The sequence below is a fragment of the Labrus bergylta genome, chromosome 18, assembly GCF_963930695.1.
Source record: "Labrus bergylta chromosome 18, fLabBer1.1, whole genome shotgun sequence".
Classification (NCBI taxonomy): Eukaryota; Metazoa; Chordata; class Actinopteri; order Labriformes; family Labridae; genus Labrus; species Labrus bergylta.
Genome location: NC_089212.1, coordinates 9,135,116 through 9,155,480, shown reverse-complemented (window position 1 = coordinate 9,155,480; position 20,365 = coordinate 9,135,116). Strand labels below are relative to the sequence as shown.

Sequence of the window (20,365 nt, the reverse complement as noted above, 5' to 3'; positions counted from 1 at the left end):
GGTTAGAGGACAGACAGATAAGAGGACAGACAGGTTAGAGGACAGACAGGTAAGAGGACAGACAGGAAAGAGAACAGACAGGTTAGAGGACAGACAGATAAGAAGACAGACAGGTTAGAGGACAGACAGGTAAGAGGACAGACATGTAAGAGGACAGACAGGAAAGAGAACAGACAGGAAAGAGGACAGACAGGTTAGAGGACAGACAGGAAAGTGGACAGACAGGTTAGAGGACAGACAGATAAGAGGACAGACAGGAAAGAGAAAAGACAGGAAAGAGGACAGACAGGTTAGAGGACAGACAGGAAAGAGGACAGACAGGTCAGAGGACAGACAGATAAGAGGACAGACATGAAAGAGAACAGACAGGTTAGAGGACAGACAGGTATCAGACTCACCTTGGCGATGGAGCCGTCTCTCTCCTCCATCACGGCCTTCATCTCCTGGGCGGTGATGTCATGTCTCCGTTGCCTCGCCATCTGCAGGCGCTGGACCAGAACGGAGCCGAACTGTTGGACGTCCTGCACAGACTCTGCGTCACAAACGCCCTGAAGAAGCTCCTCGACGTCCTGACGATCGAGAACACACCGACCAATCAGAACAATCCTCAATCACCTCAGATTAAAATCTACAACCAGAGTGTGAGAGTGTTTACCATGTCACTGTCATCCAGGTGAAAACTGTCCAACCTGAACACGAGAGAGACGAGAAGTTTCAGTTCATTAGAAACAAATACTGCAGAAAATAAAACCATCAAACAGCAACAACAAAGACGGACAAACACAAACAAAAGAGGTCCTCCAGGCCTGTAGGGGGTGGTAAGTGCAATTACATTTAGACATGGATCATTTCTTGTTTTCAATGAAGAGATCTGCAGACAAACTCCTGCACACTTCTTTATCGTACAAACACAGTGTGCTGGAGTCTGCCTGCAATTCCTGATGGATTCCGTCTTCTCCTTCACACCTTTCTGATGAAATAGATTTTTTTTTTTTTTAAAGTTGTGCAACATTTTGATCCAGTAGATGTGGCCCTTGAGCACCAGCATGAAACCAAAACAAACAAAGCTGATTGACCATGTCTCCTCCATACCGAAGCGTTCCCTCCCCTTTGCACACCATGTCGCTGTCATCCAGGAGTCAAGAGGTGACGGCTAGCATCAATCTCCTGTGTCCTGCATTGTTGTGTTAGCATGCTAATGTTAGCGCTCTTTAGTTAGCTCGTAGCTTCATGTTGCATGTAAACTGACACAGAATGAGCGTGATCTAAAAACTCTTACTAACATCCAAATAATCAGTATGTATATCAGTATGTTCTTCTTTTCTAGTTCTTAACTAAAACAGCTTTTATACACAAGGGGAGGAGCCGGCCGTCCCGTCCATGTAAACACGGCTCTGACAACAACACTCACTCATTGTAGACAGTCATGACTCAGAAACACATTTACACAGGATAGACTGGATTTATGATACATTTATGTGGAACATGTCACACACCCTGACCACTTTAACAAAAACCATCCCTGAGACCAGCGGAGATGTTTCTGCCTGCAGTCAGACTCCCGAAGCTCCCACACCTGGCAGAGTCACCTCGCAGTACAATTACCTGCTCAGGTACAAAGCTAACGAGCTAACAGCAGCTAAACTCTGTGTTTTTAGATTTTAAGATCATTGTTAGTGTTCAGGTGATGATTAAACAGCAGGAGGAGGAGCGAGGTATAATCTGACTGATAAATATAAATTAATATATGTACAGTGTGATTATATGGCAGGGGATGACCAGCTCGCCCAACCCCCCCCCCCCCCCGCACTTATCCATGTGTTCCAGCCTCTGACCATATTAAATCTGCCCGTGAACTGCGGTCTGTGAGATGACCCGCGCTCTGCAGCAGCTGAGCTGTAATTTTGTCCTTCGTCCCTGAAGTCCAGCTGAAACACTCCGTCTTTAAGAACTCCTCCTCTGCTGTTCAGGACTCCGCGCCTCCCTGCGATGGTGGACGAGGAGCTGGTAACTAGCTGATCGGCTCCCTCTCTCCTCGTGGGAGGCTCTTTTCATTTAGCTGCTGCTGTTTTTTGTAATAAACTGTAATAAGGTGGCCGAGGCGGCTCGCTCTGCAGGGAACAGCAGGTAATGAAAGACCAGCCGCCTCCAATAAAGCTCCTCTAACACCCTGCTTACAGCCCAGCCAGCCCGGCTCAGCTCGACTCGGCTCGGCTCGCTCCACAGCAGCCGTCATTAACGCGCTCACACACACACACACACACACACACACACACACACACACACACACACACACACACACACACACACACACACACACAACACACACACACACACACCGTGAGAACATCCACAGTAATCGTTTGGAAAAGTTTCACCTTCCAGATCAGATTCATCAAACAATCCTCCCCGTAATAATGAACTCCACATATACACTTTACATGAATGTGTGTGAATATGAAGTGAGACACCTTTAGACACACAGGTGACTCAATAATCAGCTGATTTCACTGATGACGGGTTTGTTTTGTGTGTGACTGAAGAAAAGTTCGGAGGAAATCGTTGTAAGTTTGTGATGTTTCCTGTTGAATAAATCAAACGAGCTCAAAGAGAGAAAAACAAACAGCAGCTCCACATTACTCACACACACATTTACAGAGGTAACACAGGCCGCCTCTCTCCATTAGGAAAACACACACACACACACACACACACACACACACACACACACACACACACACACACACACACACACACACACACACACACACACACACACACACACACACACACACACACACACACACACACACACACAGTCCTGACAGATGGAACATGCTCCTCCATATTCTGTCCCTCATAAAAAGGATTGTGGCCTCCAATATCAATTACCCTCTCATCCTGGGGGGGGAGAGAGGGGAGGGGGAGTGATGGGGGACAGGGGGAGGGGTGTGGGGGGAGGCAGGGGAGGAGGGGGGTTATCTGTAATTAGATTTTCTGGTCTATTTGGAGGCTCCTCGAGGTGGACGAGAGCTCGTTTCACAGCTCTTAACAAGATCGAGTAGGAGTATAATGAAGAGGAGGCGGAGTAGCAGGAGGAGGGGGGGGGAGGAGGAGGAGGGAGAGGAGGAGGAGGAGGAGGAAGAGGAGGAGGGATAGAGGAGGAGGAGGAAGAGGAGGAGGAGGAGGGATAGAGGAGGAGGAGGAAGAGGAGGAGGTAGAGGAGGAGGAGGAGGTAGAGGAGGAGGAGGAGGGAGAGAGAGGAGGAGGAAGAGGAGGAGGAGGTAGAGGAGGAGGAGGAGGAAGGAGAGAGAGGAGGAGGAGGGAGAGAGGAGGAGGAGGATGAGGAGGTTTTCCCCCTTTTTATATAGAAGCAGAAAACATGTAAATAAGGAGTCAACATCTTTCTCCTCAGAGAAAACAAACAAACAAACAAACAAAGAGTCTTCTCTGTAACAGCTCTGTCTTCAATCAATCATCCACCTGATATGATCTATAATTATTCTCCAGTTAATCAGAGTTTAACTCATGAGTTTGATTTGAGGATAAAGAGATGCGAGTCAAATCTTTAAATGTTTCTAAACACAAACCTCCTTGTTCTTATTCGTCTGTATTTTGTCTCCTTCACTCGGGTTTCACCTGAATAAGGCTCCGTGTCCACCTGGCCTTTTTTTCTAAACGTCTTTTTATTTTAGTGTTTTCAGCGGAAGCAATTCTGGAGGAAATTGGAGAATTTCAGGAGAAGTTCATCTGATATTATCCATCATTTCAGGAGTGAAGATATGAAAACGGCTTCTGTATGTGTGTGTGTGAGTGTGGTCGTACTCAGCGGCCTGCTGCAGTTGGCGTGCTCTCAGCAGAGCCTCGTCTCTCTCCTCATTGGCCAGCAATAGGCGTGACATCAGAGCCTGATCTCTGTCCTTCTGAGCGGACAACACCTCCTCTAGGACAGCTGAGGAGACAAGGAGACAAGGATGAGAAGAGGCAATAGGGGCAGGAGAGGAGGAGACAAGAGGAGAAAGAGATAGAAGGACAGCAGAAATGAAGAGGAGGGGAGGAGGAAAAAATATGATGAGGCAAGGAGGCAAGGAGGCAAGGAGACAAGATGACGAGGTGACAAGTTGATAGGGAAACAAAGAGAAGAGACAGGAGAAAATTAGATGGGTAACAAGGAGAGGAGGACTTAGGGAGGCATTTAGACAAAGAGACAAGGAGACAAGGTGACGAGGTGATAAGTAGAAAAGGAGACCGAGACAGGAGAGTAGGAGAGAGGAAGGCAAGGAAGGAAGAACATGAGGAAAGGAGGTGGAAATGTGAGGCTAGACTAGGACTGGAGGAGACAAGGAGAGGAGGTATGAAGGAAAGGAGATGATGGGGCCAGAGGAGGAGAAGACATGTTGAAACAAGGAGATAAGGGGGCATGGCATGTAGGACAAGAGGGGACAAGCAGAGAGAGAAGACAACAAGGAGGCAAAGTGAGAAAGAGACAAGTAAGCAAGGAGTCAAAAAGAGGTGAAGAGACAAGGACAGAAGGGGAAGAGGAAAAGGGGGGGAATGGATGAGGAGACAAGAAGTGGAAGCAAGGAGAGGTAGAGGCAAGGAGGCAAGATGAAAAGGATAGAAGAGTATAAGACAAGGAGACAAGGGGAAGGGAATGCAGGGAAAGCAGGAGGCAACAGGAGGATACAAGGATAGATGAACATGAGGAAAGGAGAAAAGAGGAGAGGATGCAAACAGAATGAGGGAGGAAGAGAAGACATGTGGACACAAAAAGATAAGGAGGATAAGAAGACAACAAGGGGGCAAGGTGAAGGCATCAAGGAGAGTAGTCAGGGAGACGGGAAGAAAGATGAGGAGACAAGGAGAAGACAGGAGGAAAAAGAGGGAGATAATGAGATAAACGAACAAGGAGGCAAGCAGACAAGGAGAGGAGGAGAGGAGTCAGTTTTAGGATGGTGTGTATGTGTGTGTCTGTTTGTGTGTGTGCATGCGTGCGTGTTTGTGTATGTGTGTGCGTGTGTGTGTGTGTGTGTCCATCCTGTGGTCCAGGTGTAATAACAGAGAAATGACCACAGCTCATGTGAGACTCGATAAAATCAAATCAAAGAAGAAACTCGACAGAAACACGTCGTCATAGAAACATGCTGGATCTGTGAGTTCTGATTGGACGGATCAATCATCTTAAACCAATAAAAACAAAACCAGCAACACGAAGAAACTTTAGAATCCGGATTCTCTCTTTTATCTTTAATGTTATTTAGTGTTTGAGTCAGTGACCTGCGCACACACACACGAGACAGGACACACACGAGACACACACACACACACACACACACACACACACACACACACGAGACACACACACACACACACGCACACGCACACACACACACACGAGACACACACACACAAGACACACACACACACACACACACGAGAGACACACACACACACACACACACACACACACACACGAGAGACACACACACACACGCACACACACACACACACACACTTCTGTTTAGTGTGATCAACAAACTAAATAAACGTTGTCAAACATTATAATGATAATTTACTTTTTCTTGACGTAACCGACCTGAAGATGAAATAAAATCTGTTGGACAGACACATTCTGTTTCTATGGTAATCCTGCTGGATTATATTTACACACACACACACACACACACACACACACACACACACACACACACACACACACACACACACACACACACACACACACACACACACACACACACACACACACACACACACACACAGTTGAATCAATATTACATCTGATCGCTGGTTAAACACATAAACATTTCTGTTAAACTAACAGCTGCTCGTTAACTGTCACCTCGTTATCACGGCTGTTTTTTTAATTACTGTGTGTGTGTGTGTGTTGGTATTAAACAGTGCGCAAGAAAAATATTCAAATATTTAAGATGTCGTGGTTGGATCAGATCTGATTAAGAGGAGAGTTAACTGTAACATTCACCCTCCTCTTCCCCCCTCCTCTTCCTCCTCCTCCCTGTCGGCCTCTCCCAGCGCTCCTGCTCCTCTGCCCCCCCCTTCATCCTCCCTCCCCATCCTCCACCTCCTCCCTCTCCTTACCTCGGCCTCTCCCAGCCTTTGGCCTCCCTCTGCGCCTCCTCCTCCTCTTCCTCCCTGCCCCCCCCCCCCCATCTCTTCCTCCTACCCCCCCATCTCTTCATCCTCCCTCCCATCCTCTGCCTCCTCCTCCTCCCTCTCCTCACCTGTCGGCCTCTCCCAGCCTTGGGCCTCCCTCTGCTCCTCAGTCAGCTCTTCCTCCACCTCCCTCCTCTGCAGTTCCTTCTCCTTCTGGACAAGCTGATCCTGCAGCTGAAACACAGTCAGGTGTTGCTATACCTGTGAGGACCTCACTGTGTATATGTAAAGAGTTTACAGAGTGTATTTGTGTGTGAGAGTGTTTACCTTCTTGTTGATGTCTCTCAGAGCGTCGAGCTCCTTAAGTAAAAACGAGATGTTTTTGTTCCGATCTATAGTCTGAACCCGACTGGGCGTTGTGATTGGACCGAACGTGACCTCCTGATGAGAGCTGAAGGAAACAAGAAGTTTCGATAAACACACAAAGCCAACAATGTGATCAGTTATCTCTCCTCTCAGCCTGAACAGAGAATCACGTTAGTTAGTCCAGGAGGATAAAGAAATATCAAGTTCACCTGTCAACGTAAACAAAACAGCAACAACAATCCTCAGTCTAAAGACCTGTTAGCTAGGATCAGTACCAGGTGGTCCCAGTTTCATGACCTCAGTACCAGGTCCCAGTTTCATGACATGTTAGCTAGGATCAGTACCAGGTCCCAGTTTGATGACCTGTTAGCTAGGATCAGTACCAGGTCCCAGTTTCATGACCTGTTAGCTAGGATCAGAACCAGGTCCCAGTTTGATGACCTGTTAGCTGAGATCAGAACCAGGTCCCACTTTGATGACCTGTTAGCTGAGATCAGAACCAGGTCCCAGTTTGATGACCTGTTAGCTAGGATCAGTACCAGGGCCCAGTTTGATGACCTCAGTACCAGGTCCCAGTTTGATGACCTATTAGCTTGGATCAGTACCAGGTCCAGTCTGATGACCTATTCGCCAGAATCAGTGGCAGGGTTCAATTTGATGACCTGTTAGCTTGGATCAGTACCAGGTCCAGTCTGATGACCTATTCGCCAGAATCAGTGGCAGGGTTCAGTTTGATGACCTGTTAGCTTGGCTCAGTACCAGGTCCAGTCTGATGACCTATTTGCCAGAATCAGTGGCAGGGTTCAGTTTGATGACCTGTTAGCTCGGATCAGTACCAGGTCCAGTCTGATGACCTGTTAGCTAGGATCAGTACCAGGTCCCAGTTTGATGACCTGTTAGCTTGGATCAGTACCAGGTCCAGTCTGATGACCTGTTAGCTCGGATGAGTACCAGGTCTCACTTTGATGACCTGTTAGCTTGGATCAGTACCAGGTCCCAGTTGGATGTCCTGTTAGCTTGGATCAGTACCAGGTCCAGTCTGATGACCTGTTAGCTCGGATGAGTACCAGGTCCAGTCTGATGACCTGTTAGCTCGGATGAGTACCACGTCTCACTTTGATGACCTGTTAGCTCGGATGAGTACCAGGTCCCAGTTTCATGACCTGTTAGCTTGGATCAGTACCAGGTCCAGTCTGATGACCTGTTAGCTCGGATGAGTACCAGGTCCAGTCTGATGACCTGTTAGCTCGGATGAGTACCAGGTCCCAGTTTGATGACCTGTTAGCTCGGATGAGTACCAGGTCCCAGGTTAAAGACCTATTAGCTACAGGATCAGTACCAGGTCTCAGTCCAATGACCTGTTAGCTAGGATCAGAACCAGGTCCCAGTTTAAAGACCTGTTAGCTTGGATCAGTACTAGGTCCCAGTTGGATGTTCTGTTAGCTAGGATCAGTACCAGGATGATTCTATATTTGTGTTGGAAGAATCCGCGATAACACTGATCACCCTCGGACATAGGGAATGACTACGTGCAGTGAATGCATCGTGCAGGTGGGCTGGTGGTCATCAAGGCTGTGATTGGTCAGGACTCTGCTGACATCATCTCAGTGAGTGTTTCATTAGAGTGTGACCTGTGTGTAGTCGGGTCAGGTGTTTTAACCTCACTTTATCAGAAGTGAGGCTCAGAGACGGAGGCTGCAGGTTATGAGGCGTTGCTTTAATAAGCAGTGACTGATGTTCACCTGTAATTCTCTCATATTACCTTAAAGGTCAGACTGCTTCTTAGCTTAATAAAGCGGGTAAATAAGACACAGAAATGTGGCTGACGCTGTCTTCTGTAATTGACTGTTTCTGACTTTATAATACCAGCTGCCTCTAATCAACTTCCCTCTCCTCGTTCTTACTATCGTTCTATTTCAGGCACCCTCCATCTAACGCTTCCACTAATCAAATCAAATCTAAATTTAATAGGTCATATTTCATACAGTGATGCAACTCACACGGATCCACAAATTTCATTTGAACGTGCATCAAAAAGACACAAAAGAAGGAAAGGTATGAACGCTGGAATCTAAAGAAGGCTGAAGTTTAATGAAAAGCAATAAACTTTAATCATCTCTTCCGTGTGGAGACTCTACACATATCACATGAAGAAGAACATTCTGGGATCTTTCACACAGACAAAGTTTATTTATGAGGTTACACTGTTTACAGCAGAGAAGAAGAGAATGCAGGACTTTATTTCACTAATAGTCTGAACTGCAGCGTCTGGAGGGTGATGTTGGTGGTTGAATTTGGGTTGCTGATGTTGGTGGTTGTTTTTGGGGTTGTTGATGTTGGTGGTTGATTTTGGGGTTGTTGTTGGTGGTTGTTTTTTGGGTTCTAAGTAGTGGTTTGTTGTCATGTCATGTCATGTCTGTGTACTGTTTTTAGACGCTGTAGTAGTAAAGCAGGTGGTCTCACCTGTCGTCAGTCTTGACCAGGTGTCTTCTGACAGCAGGACTACCAGGACCTCTAGACGCTCGTCCTCCATCGTCTCCTCTGCTCTCTGCCCGAGGAGAGGGTCCTGGGCTGGGGGGTAGGTCCATCTCTATCTCACCTACGCCTCCTCTCCTGTGGGAGAGGGGTGACACAGGAGAGAGAGACGTCCTGTGGGAAAGGGGTGTGACGGGAGAGAGAGACCTCCTCTGGGAGAGGGGTGACACAGGAGAGAGAGACCTTCTGTTGAAGAGGGGTGAGACCGGAGAGAGAGACTTCCTGTGGGACAGCAGAGGCGTGGAGGAGGATGTGGGAGGCTCCTGAAGGTGAGGAGGAGCTGTAGGACGACAGAGAGACAGACTCAAAGTCACACCGAGATGTTGTCGTCATTATTTCATTTTTAATACATTTGTTGGGCATTTTTGGGGTGTATTTGTAATAAAGACACAATAAGTTAAGTTGCTAATTGAAATAATTGACTTTAGGCTTGCTGGTGTAAAGATCCCAGCACCTGTAGATCTGGATCAGGACACTATGCATACGGGAGGCAGAGCTTTTATTAACCTGTGCACGTCTCCTTTGGATTCATCTGGATGTTACTAACTCCATATTTTCACCGGAGAATATTCGATGATTTGCAGGTTCCTGTGGATCTTTGGATTCATCGATTTCTTCAACATTAAATCCTGATCCAAAGTTAGTCACACAGTTCCTAAAGGTTTGGTGTTCAGATTCTTTTCAACTTGTTCTTGCGTCATCGAGGTAATAATACGAAGAAAAACTCCATAAATGTTTGTCGTTATGCAGATGATACTCAACTACACCTGTCAACCTGCTAACTGAACTGAGGTTGTTATCTTCCACTAGTATTTGATACCACATGTTTTCAATCATTACAGTCTGTTCTACTACTGATCAATAAAAGTTTCAAAACTTCTGTTTCATAAGACAGGCGTGTAAGAGAGGATTCAATCTCCTGCACTCTGCCTAAAGTTTTCAATTACATAAGCAATGTTTTGGTACAGATACGTTGCTGATGGATTTGACTTATTCAGACACTGTGCAGGAGTTTGACTGCATTTCTTGATAACTGAAAATAAGAAGTTACCCGATACCGTGTGTGAGTGTGTGTAAGACTTTGTTGTAGTCGAATTAAACAGATCTCATTTTGATTTAAACTTTATTCATATCAAAGTTTAAATTATTTGTTATTATTATTATACCGTGACACTCTGAACTACATTAGAAGCAGACTAAAGTTATTGTGCTTGACCCTGGAGGCATCACAGATATATTTTCAAAACTGTCCAACAACCTGCCGCCGGATCTCACCTTCAGGCCAGTCGCTGTGCTCCAGACTCCGGCTGATCCTCGTTCTGGAAACAAACATGAGAAACATGAGAAGTCATCACATTTCATCCTGAACGCTCCTGATCTCCTGCCTGCTCCTCAGAGGATGAACCCTTTACGCGTTCATTACCCAGCATGCACCTTCTCTCCTGAACTCTCCTCAGGCTGACATGTTGTGTTTACCTGTCCGTGCTGCTGGCTCTCTGCCGGCCAGGTGAAGGCAGACGCTGTTGCAGCTCCACGTTCACTCTGGGATTAGCTGAAAACATAAAAAAAAGAACTGAAACCAACAGTTTGCTGGTAAAGCAACAGGATGTGTTTACATCATCACCCCACCTGTCTGTCTGCAGTTTCAGTACACCTGTCTCTCTCTCTCTCTCTCTCTCTCTCTCTCTCTCTTTATTAATCATTAGAGAGCAGTAATCCTGTTGTCACGTCGAGCTTTCTAAATACTTGCAGCTCATCAGCAGAGCAAACACAGCTTTAATATCTCGTTAAGGCCTTGTTAAGGCCGGTTAACGACTCTTGTTAAAGAGGAAACCAATCAGAACACAGCTCCTCAGGTGTAATTAAAACAGAAGCAGAAATCACGCTAAATGCTCGTTAAGTCGAAAGCAAGCAACAAAACACACAGAGATCATTAAACACTCAGCAGTGTGTGTGTGATTGTGTGTGTGTGTGTGAGAATAAGTGTGTGTGTGAGTATGTGCGTGTGTGCGCATGTGTGTGTGAGTTCAGAAAGCGTAGCGGACAAATTAATGTGATTTCGGTCTTCGATGCAAATTCACATGAAAAATCTAAATTGTCTTGTAAGCACATTTCGCACATTTGCGTGGTGATATTGTGGCAGAGAGCCGTCAAGGTCTCACCAAACTCCATAAAGAAAACAGGACATTTTATCCTCGTTATATCAGCCGGTTCATTCTAAAAAATATCTAATAATGAAATCAACATGTTTCCTACACACCCCGTGTTGGTACTTCTTCTTTTCAGACAAACTCGTGCACACTGACATAAAGTTTAGACAGCATGCACGAGTGTGTCTGCCATCTTTGATTCATTAATTCTCCTCTTGCACACACCTGTCTGATGAAATCAAAGCCCTTTCATCACCCTTCTCTCTAAAGTGTTGTTCATTGTTACATCTGTTTGTTTGTCATAATGGACGTCATTGTCTCACTTGTTGCAAACAATTCTACCGACAGGTACAAAATAAAGTCACCTGAACCTGAGCCTGTGCAGGAGTTTGTCTGATGGACTCTTTCCTCTCCTGTCTGATGAAGTGAATGAAGTTTCAGTCTTTTTTGAAACGATCGATGATTAAAACAACAGTTTGAAACGTTTTAAAGCACCTGGTATCAAAAAAGTATCAAAGAATCAGAGAGATCGACGACATCACGATGAATCAAACATACTTTGGACCTTTAAGTCGTTTAGAGCTTTTATTAAAAACAAGAGAACAGACCTTTAATCAGTCTATGGTTACCTGCAGTCTCGTTGCGTGGAGGTTTATTCTAAATGTGAGGAAACTGAAAAATCTGATTCTGTGAATGAACACGTGAACGCATCATTCTAACAGAGGTCATACGGTGGGACACAGATTCTGGTTCTGGTTCTGGTTTTGCTCTTTTACAGTTATTGAATTATTTCTTCACTTTGAAACTTTTCTCATTTCCTGTCGTCCTCTGCCTCCCCCCTCCTCCCCCCTCCTCCCCCTCTGATCTCATTGTGGACTCAGAGCTAATTGAGCGCGGCGGCTCTTCTTATTATTCATGTACAATTACAGATGTGATAATGTGCTTAAATCCTTCTAAATGACCGTTCATGCCTCGCGCTCACTTTGAAGTCTCGTCAAAGATGGAAAAATCTGCAGAAAAAAGGGAAATTACAAAGGCCAATCAGAGGAGCAATCTGTGACAGCCAATGAGAGGAGGAGGGGGGGAGGCGAGGAGGCCTGCCCCCCCCCCTCCGCCTTTCTTCTTCATGTAATATAAACTAAAGTCCATTAATTTTTTAAGCTGTATTTAATACATTTTGTGCAGAAAGTTTGGTGCAGAGAGAGTGGGGTGTTCCAGCTGACTGCATGAATATTAATGACGGTGTTACGATGATTAAAGAGGCTTCAGCTCAAATCCAACACAATCCGCCTGTGATCCGCCCGCCGCCGCCGCCACACCGCCACCACCACCACGCTGCCGCACATGAATTTAGATACGGACATTAAGCCCAGGAGACACACACACACACACACACACACACACACACACACACACACACACACACACACACACACACACACACACACACACACACACACACACACACACACACACACACACACACACACACACACACACACACACACACACACACACACACACACACAACACACACAACACACACACACACACACACACACACACACACCTTCATACGGACAAACATACAGTAAATACTGATGTACGTTTGAGTCTGACCTTTTATCAACACGATTAATCCTCAGTCAGTTCATTCTGTCGGAGCGGAAACAATTAATAAACAATTAACAGGAAATTAATCAGCAATGGCTGCTTCACTGATTTACAGTTTAAAAGAGAAAAAAAGAAATTCATCAAATTCATCTTTGAACTTTACTGTTTTTATTAAATGTTAAAGAAGAATTAAATTATTTAAGTTTGAAGAGTTTTAAAGCGACTGAGCACCTTTTTGTTTTTAAATTAATGACTTTTTAATATTTTCAAAATAACACAAATTACGTTTTTGCAGTGATTTAATTTAAGTAGATTACGCAAACACAGTACTCAAGAATTGCAGTTCCTCCAGTGTCCACTAGAGTCTGTCTCCTGCAGTGAGTCAGTCCCCATAGAGCCCCATGTTAAAATGTCAATGTAAAATGTAACATGTCTTTAAGTGATGTAGAATTAGGGGGTGTGGTCTCTTTGAGTGACAGGTGGGAGCTGCTAGCTGTCTGATAGGTGTCGCCTCAACTAATTCAGTCCCTGACCTTTGACCTCTGGGCCGTGTTTGTGCTGTTGCAGCCTTTTGGAGATTTGTTCATGTAAATATCAGACTAACAGAGCTCCACTTTTTACAACCAGTCACATTAGAACATGATTTGTATGTTAGCAACAATAAGCAGCTAATCTGTCACTGTGAGAACCAGACCTGGAGTGTTAGCTCACTCTCTGTTTGTCATGGGTTCATTTATTTGTGGCGGCACGTGCATGGAGTCAGGTTGGTTGTTGGAGTTTGTCTGCAATTTTTGATCATTTAAATTAAGAAATGACCCAATATCCTGTATCTACAACTTCTATTTTTGTTGCTGTGACATCAAACAGGTGCTGATGTCGTTTAATTTTTTCTTAAATCATGTCAAACCCTAAACTGCAGATGAAAAACAAAACCAAACAGAACTGAGACACATTCAGACTCTGCGCACACGCACACACACACACACACACACACACACACACGCAGGCTGGTCTGCAGATTACTATAATGACAGGCGAAGAAGACAAAGGGCGAGAGAGGTTGCTAGTGAATGAGGAGAGAAAGGGTGGAGATGGTCGTGTGAACTGTGTTTAATCTGCGGAGTGGGTGGTCTACACACACACACACACACACACACACACACACACACACACACACACACACACACACACACACACACACACACACACACACACACACACACACACACACACACACACACACACACACACACACACACACACACACACACACACACACACACACACACACACAGTATTGTTAGATGAGGGTGGGCTGCAGACTCTGGATTGTTTGATCAGACTGAAGTAGCTGCTTTTCATGTCTGTGTGCAGGAATGTGTGTGTGTGTGTGTGCGTGTGCGTGTGTGTGTATACACGTGTGTGTGTGTGTGTGTGTGTGCATGTGTATACGTGTATGTGTGTGTGTGTGTGCATACGTGTGTGTGTGTGTGTGTGTGTGTGTGTGTGTGTGCATACGTGTGTGTGTGTGTGTGTGTGTGTGTGTGTGTGTGTGTATACGTGTATGTGTATGTGTGTGTGTGTGTGTGTGTGTGTATACGTGTATGTGTGTGTGTGTGTGTGTGCATATCAATAACATGTTAAAGTGATCAGACCAGCATCTGATAAACAAATTGAACCAAACTGGTCCGTTCAGCAGTACACAGACCTCAGAGCAGCTCACACAGGTTTGATTGACAGCTGATGATGGTAGGTGGGATTATCCTCCTTCACCTTCTTTCTCTTCTCTGTTTTTACTCCTTCTCTTCATTCTCACCTCATTCTCCTTCTTTCTGCTTCTACTCTGTATTCTCCTTTTCTCTCCGTCTTTCCTCTCTTTCTTCATCACTTTCCCCCTCCTTTTCTTCTGTCTTCTCCTCCCTCTCCTCCTCCTCTTCCACCTGCTCCTCTTTCTCCTCCTCTTCCTCCTGACAGGTGTGATGAGCAGACTCTAATTCCTGTACACACACTCAGATGTTTATTTCTGGCTGAAATGACACTCCAGGTTTCCGGATGTTAACAGACTGAACACACCTGACTTCAGGTGTAACATCACCAGGTGAGACCAAGCTTCAGGTATGACTCTGACGGGACACTGTGACTCTGCTGTCAACTTGCATGTTGCGGATGCCGAGGTCACATACAGGGATTGTTGCCGTAGTAACAGATAATCAGGGCCGTCATTGGTCGCAGCAGGTGTGATCCTATGTGTTCACATCAGACGTTTCACTGCAAACACTTCTGAAGAAAGTCAAACTCCAAATATACCCACGTCCTCCAAAAGCATTTACTCGAGAGATTACAGACGAGGCGCTCCGCCATAACGGGAGAAACCAGATTACTGAGAGAGACAGAGACACCAGACTGAAGGAACCAGAAGGAAACATGCTCACAACTTCAACTAAAAACAAAATCAGGAATCCACTTCCACACCTCTACGTGAAGGAGCCGAGAGAACCTAGGCGAGCAAACGGTCACACCTTGACAGCGTGCAAACAAAAGAACTAAATGTAAAGAATTCAAATTCAACTTCATTTAACACACCTGCTTTGTTTGTTTGTGCCTTTTAAAGCCTCATATTAAATCACTGATGAAAACCTTCAGATCTATAAATAAACGCTCAGATATGTTAGAGACCACACATCACGTCTCAGTTAATATATTTTATGTCAGCAGTAGTAACAGAAGCAGCAGAAGAGGAGTCACTCATGACAGTTGGTGCTGAGCTATTCGACCTCCTCTCAGTGCGTCTCTGAGTGAACAGCTGTTTGTAGGACCACAGCTCCACCTGGTGGACAGACTGACTCGTTACATCTCCTCCCTCTTATTTAACTGATGAACACACGGAGAGACGGTTTAAAAGGATGCAGCAGTTTGACATAAAACCTGTTCTGACCTGTGAACACACACCTGATGTTCCGCCCTGTGTGCATCATTTAGTCCATAAATAAAACATTTAATTTTATTAGTACTGCCCAGATTCAAAGAATTAAAACCCAATGTTTTAAACAGCGAGCACAGAGAGGTCTGCTCTTCAGAGACTCGTCACAAAGCTTTTACTCAGAGTGAAGAGAGGGAAGCAGGTAAGGTAACACCTGTGAGACTGAACCACAGGAAGTGAAGGAGCTGCAGCCTCACTCTTCCTGTATTCACTCAGGAACCTTCAGTTCTGACGTTACTGTTTCCTGTTGGACCCTTCTTTATTCTGACTCCTGATTCTTTCTCTTAAAGTCTAAAGATGTTTCTGAATACTTTCCCAGGAGAACCGTCAGAACCAGTTCAACCAGTCCACCTGCTCGCCTCTGATGCTAACGTTACTTTCAAGTCTCTTTGTGTCATATTCATCGATCGACTTTTATTTAAAATCACATCAAAGTCTAAAAGCATGTTGCCATGACAACACAAACTCCTGTAGTACTTTACCTGTGTACATGTCCACCAGAGAGTCCCGGAGCTCCTTGCTGGGCGTCCATGATGTTATGGCGGTCTCAGCTGGACTCAATGAACTGGTTTCTCTGGAAACACAAAGACATGAGAGCTCAGAGACCTCACAAACACACACACTGTGTCAGACACACACTGTGTCACTCACAGACAGACACACACACACACACACACACACACCTCAGTCTTCTACTAAACTCTTCTGACTGGTTAAACTGGTCAGTTTCCAGTCAGACCAGAACACAGAGTGATTCAAACTCAGAAGGTTAGAGGAGGTTCAATCCTCCTGATCTCCAGTCAGCCTACACGTCTGATCACATGACCCACAGGTCACATGGTCCCAGCAGGTCATGTGATGTTTCATCTGTACTCAACTTTAATTACCCAGAATTCCTCAGTGAGAGACGCTCAGCTGATCGTTGAAACCACAGTCACAACTCGTCAATAATCAACTTCAGATCGGTTCAGTACGGGTTCAGACCCAAACCAGACCAGTTCAGATCTAACAGTGTGCTGCGACCAGTCTGACACCAGTTTAAACCGGTTTCACACCGTATTTAAACTGGTTTCAGACCGTATTTAAACTGGTTCCAGACCATATTTAAACTGGTTCCAGACCGTATTTAAACTGGTTCCAGACCATATTTAAACTGGTTCCAGACCGTATTTAAACTGGTTCCAGACCATATTTAAACTGGTTCCAGACAGACATCAGACACTTTGAGTCACTCTCTTACTCGTTGAGTTGCCGCTGCAGGTTGCTGATCTTCTTCTTTGCCCTCTGCAGAGCAAACTGAACGTCTTCAGCTCTGCTGCTGCTCGACGCCATCAACACACTTCCACCTGTCTAACTGCACACCTGACCGTCTCCATGACAACCAACCAGCACACTCTACCCCTGCTCAGTGTGCTTCCAGGTCACACAGGCAGAAAGGGCTGTGATTGGCTGACAGCCAGAGGCTCTTAACCAACAGCAGCTTAAATATTGATGATCTTACAGTGTCAGGTGACTCAGGTGAGTCAGGTAATGACAATAATAAGATTTACCTTGTTTTTATTATTTCATTGTCAAAGTCTGAAACGATTTTATTTGAACTCTTGACCTTTTTATTCTTTTCATCGTGTTTTTCTGTTTCAGGTGTGACATCACACTCTGAGGCTCTTCTGATTGGTTCACAGGAAGAAGACACAGTGCAGACACTTTCATGATCACATTTTTTTTATTCATGATTAAATATTTGATATAAATAATAAGCCGTCCTCATCTCGTCTGTGTCTCTGCGTCCGTCAGCAGTTTTTCCAGCAGGATGGCGTCCACGCGATGCTTCATCACAAACCGTCCATTCAGGTGGAACACGGGGATGTCGTACCTGTACCTGTCCCACCACACGCTGTTCTCTGGGAGGGTGATGTCCACCTGCTGCAGCACAAACTGAACACACACACACAAACACACACGTTAACACGGTTAAGAACAGAGAAACTGTCGACCAGCAGGGGGCGCTGAGGTCAAACTGAAGAGAAGAAGAGTTTGAAGTCTCACCCGGTGTTTGAGCGGTTCCAGCTCCTCTTTGGCGTCATCACACAGAGGACACGGATCCTACACACACCCACACAACCACACACACACACAAACATTATCATACGACACTGATTTCTCATTTGTCAAGACAATTTTAAATTATTTTAAACAATTCTTATTAGTTTACATCTGTTTACTTCATAAAACACAAACAGGAGCAGTCTGAGGTTTTAAAAGAGAAGAAGAAGAAGCTTCGTCCTGATCAGATACAAGGTTTCATGTTCACAGGTCGACAGTCTGAAGTTAGAAGGTTGTTAAGCTTTAAAAAAAAAACCTTCAGTTCTTGGGTCACATTTTTAACCATTGAGCTGCAGCGAGAAAAACAGCAGCAACCTCTCCGTCCCCAAGTGTGCAGCAGTTCAAGTTCTGATCATTAAAAACAAGAATATCAGGGTCTAGCTCTTCTTATTCTTGTTGCCGGAGTAACAAAGAGGTGTAGGTATTGTTTGAGTTTGACTATATTAAAGTTTGTAGTTCAGGTCTGGTGAGGACTCAGCCCGGGTCGTGTGGTTACCTTAGTGAACAGAGTGAGAGTGGGTAAAGAGTGTGAAGAGAACAGTCGGAGGAGCTGCAGAGCTGCAGGTCGACTCTTCAGGAAAAACATTTCATCTGAGAAAAAAACAGAGAGAAACAAAAAGTGTTACTGACCTCCACACTGACCCAGATAATCCACGAGGCCGGCCAATCACAGAGCAGGAGGGAGGATAACGATGAAATACCAGCTGAGCTGCAGCAGCACGGCCAGAAGAAAAGCTGGATCTGTTTCTCTCTGCGAGTCTGACTTCAACGCTCAGAGGGGTTCAGAGAAACACTGAGCAAAGATATTCTGACTGTTTTTATTAGAAAGAGGCGTTCACGTCACGACTGTCACGATGTTCACGACTGTCACTACTGTCACAGCTGCCACGACCTTCACCACCGTCATGGCTCTAATGACGTTCACAACTTTCACAGCTGTTAGAACGCAACTGTCAAAATTGTCACGGCTGTCACGAATGTCAAAAAAGGCAACTGTCCCAACTGTTTTCCCCAAACTTTTATCATAAAGACATTTTATTTGAAGAAAAGGGAATTCAGTAAAGATGACAAACAGGTGCAGGATTTTAAAGATAATATAAAGTGCAAACTTTAAAACACAGGAAGAAATCACCAGGGGTTCATGTTACTTCATGTTCCAGGTCTGTTTCAGGGATACTCTCTGATCAGCTCAGAGTTAGTTAGATTAATAAAACTGAAGGAGAGCTACATACAAACTCAGAGCACCAAGTCAGGAGGTGTCGTCATATTTTCACACACACACACGCTATATTGTCAAAGCATCAACACAAGATAAATCAATGATGTTGCATGAGTAAAACTCCAAAACTGCTCTGGAGCGCTCGCTGTCGGCAGCCCCTCACTTTGAGACCTCTCCATTAATGCATGTCCATAGGATCCTGTTTGTGGATGTGTGTGTATTTCGGTGTGTAAGCACTACACACAGCCTGACTTACTGACGCACGCACGCATACGAGAGAGACTTTATATGTGTCATGTGTGTTTCCCCTAATATTAAAGAGTGTCTTTCATGCGAACAGTCATCTTCAGGTATTTCACTGTCTCTCACACACACACACACACACACACACACACACACACACACACACACACACACACACACACACACACACACACACACACACACACACACACACACACACACACACACACACACACACACACACCTCCTCCTCCTCCTCCTCCTCCTCCTCCTCCTCCTCCTCCTCCTCCTCCTCATCATCATCATGAGTTAGCTGGTGTTGTGGTTTATCTGGTGACCGTGTTAACTTATGACCTTCCGCAGAATGCCGCAGTGGTTGTCATGGTTACAACACTCATTAAAAATCTAAAGAAGGATATTTGGACTTTTAGGTTTAGCTGTAATACCCTGCAGACGGTCACCAGTTAGCTAACACTCCAGCACACAAACCGTCTCCGGTTCTACGGACCCGAACCCGCCGGTAAACTCACCGACTCCCGTCGAATAATCCCGGCTCTGTCCCGAAGGAAACCCCGCTGAATTGTTTTAGTTCCGTTAATTTAAAGAAAATGTATTTTCTGAAGTTTGGTGAAAGTTTGGAGCGACGAGAAGAACACAAACACCGCTGCCTCTCTTTTTCTTCTTCGTTGGTTTAAAGCTCGGTGTTTGGTGAACACTGCCCCCTGCTGACCGGGTGTTTTAGATTTTATGTGTTTTAACAAAGTGTTGTACATGAATGTTTTTTGTTCTTGTATTCAAACGTTCATATCACGGATGAAGAATGCATTAGATTGATTAAATAGACAAGTTTCAGAAAAACAGTAAATATGACTCATTTATGTTTTACACCGCCATCATCCAGTCTGTTCTCTGCACCTCCATCACTGTCTGGTTTGGATCTGCAACCAAACTGGACAGAAACAGACTGCAACGAACTATAAGGACTGCAGAAAAAATCATCGGTGTCGACCTGCCCCCCATCCA

At 45.2% G+C, this 20,365-nt stretch overlaps 1 protein-coding gene across 1 annotated transcript in view; it reads right to left on the bottom strand.

Annotated features, from left to right (window-relative positions):
- mipol1 (mirror-image polydactyly 1) overlaps positions 1–20,044 on the bottom strand; it is a 34,381-nt gene extending 14,337 nt beyond the window's left edge. The window contains exons 1-10 of the mRNA XM_065966493.1: positions 19,873–20,044; positions 16,260–16,351; positions 10,510–10,585; positions 10,309–10,352; positions 8,962–9,313; positions 6,460–6,583; positions 6,261–6,366; positions 3,826–3,952; positions 656–689; positions 399–569 (exon numbers count right to left, since the gene is read on the bottom strand). Of these exons, the coding sequence (XP_065822565.1) occupies positions 399–569; positions 656–689; positions 3,826–3,952; positions 6,261–6,366; positions 6,460–6,583; positions 8,962–9,313; positions 10,309–10,352; positions 10,510–10,585; positions 16,260–16,269 (1,044 nt within the window). The 5' untranslated portion in view covers positions 16,270–16,351; positions 19,873–20,044. The remainder of the gene's footprint in view (positions 1–398; positions 570–655; positions 690–3,825; positions 3,953–6,260; positions 6,367–6,459; positions 6,584–8,961; positions 9,314–10,308; positions 10,353–10,509; positions 10,586–16,259; positions 16,352–19,872) is intronic.
- Positions 20,045–20,365: the final 321 nt, after the last annotated feature.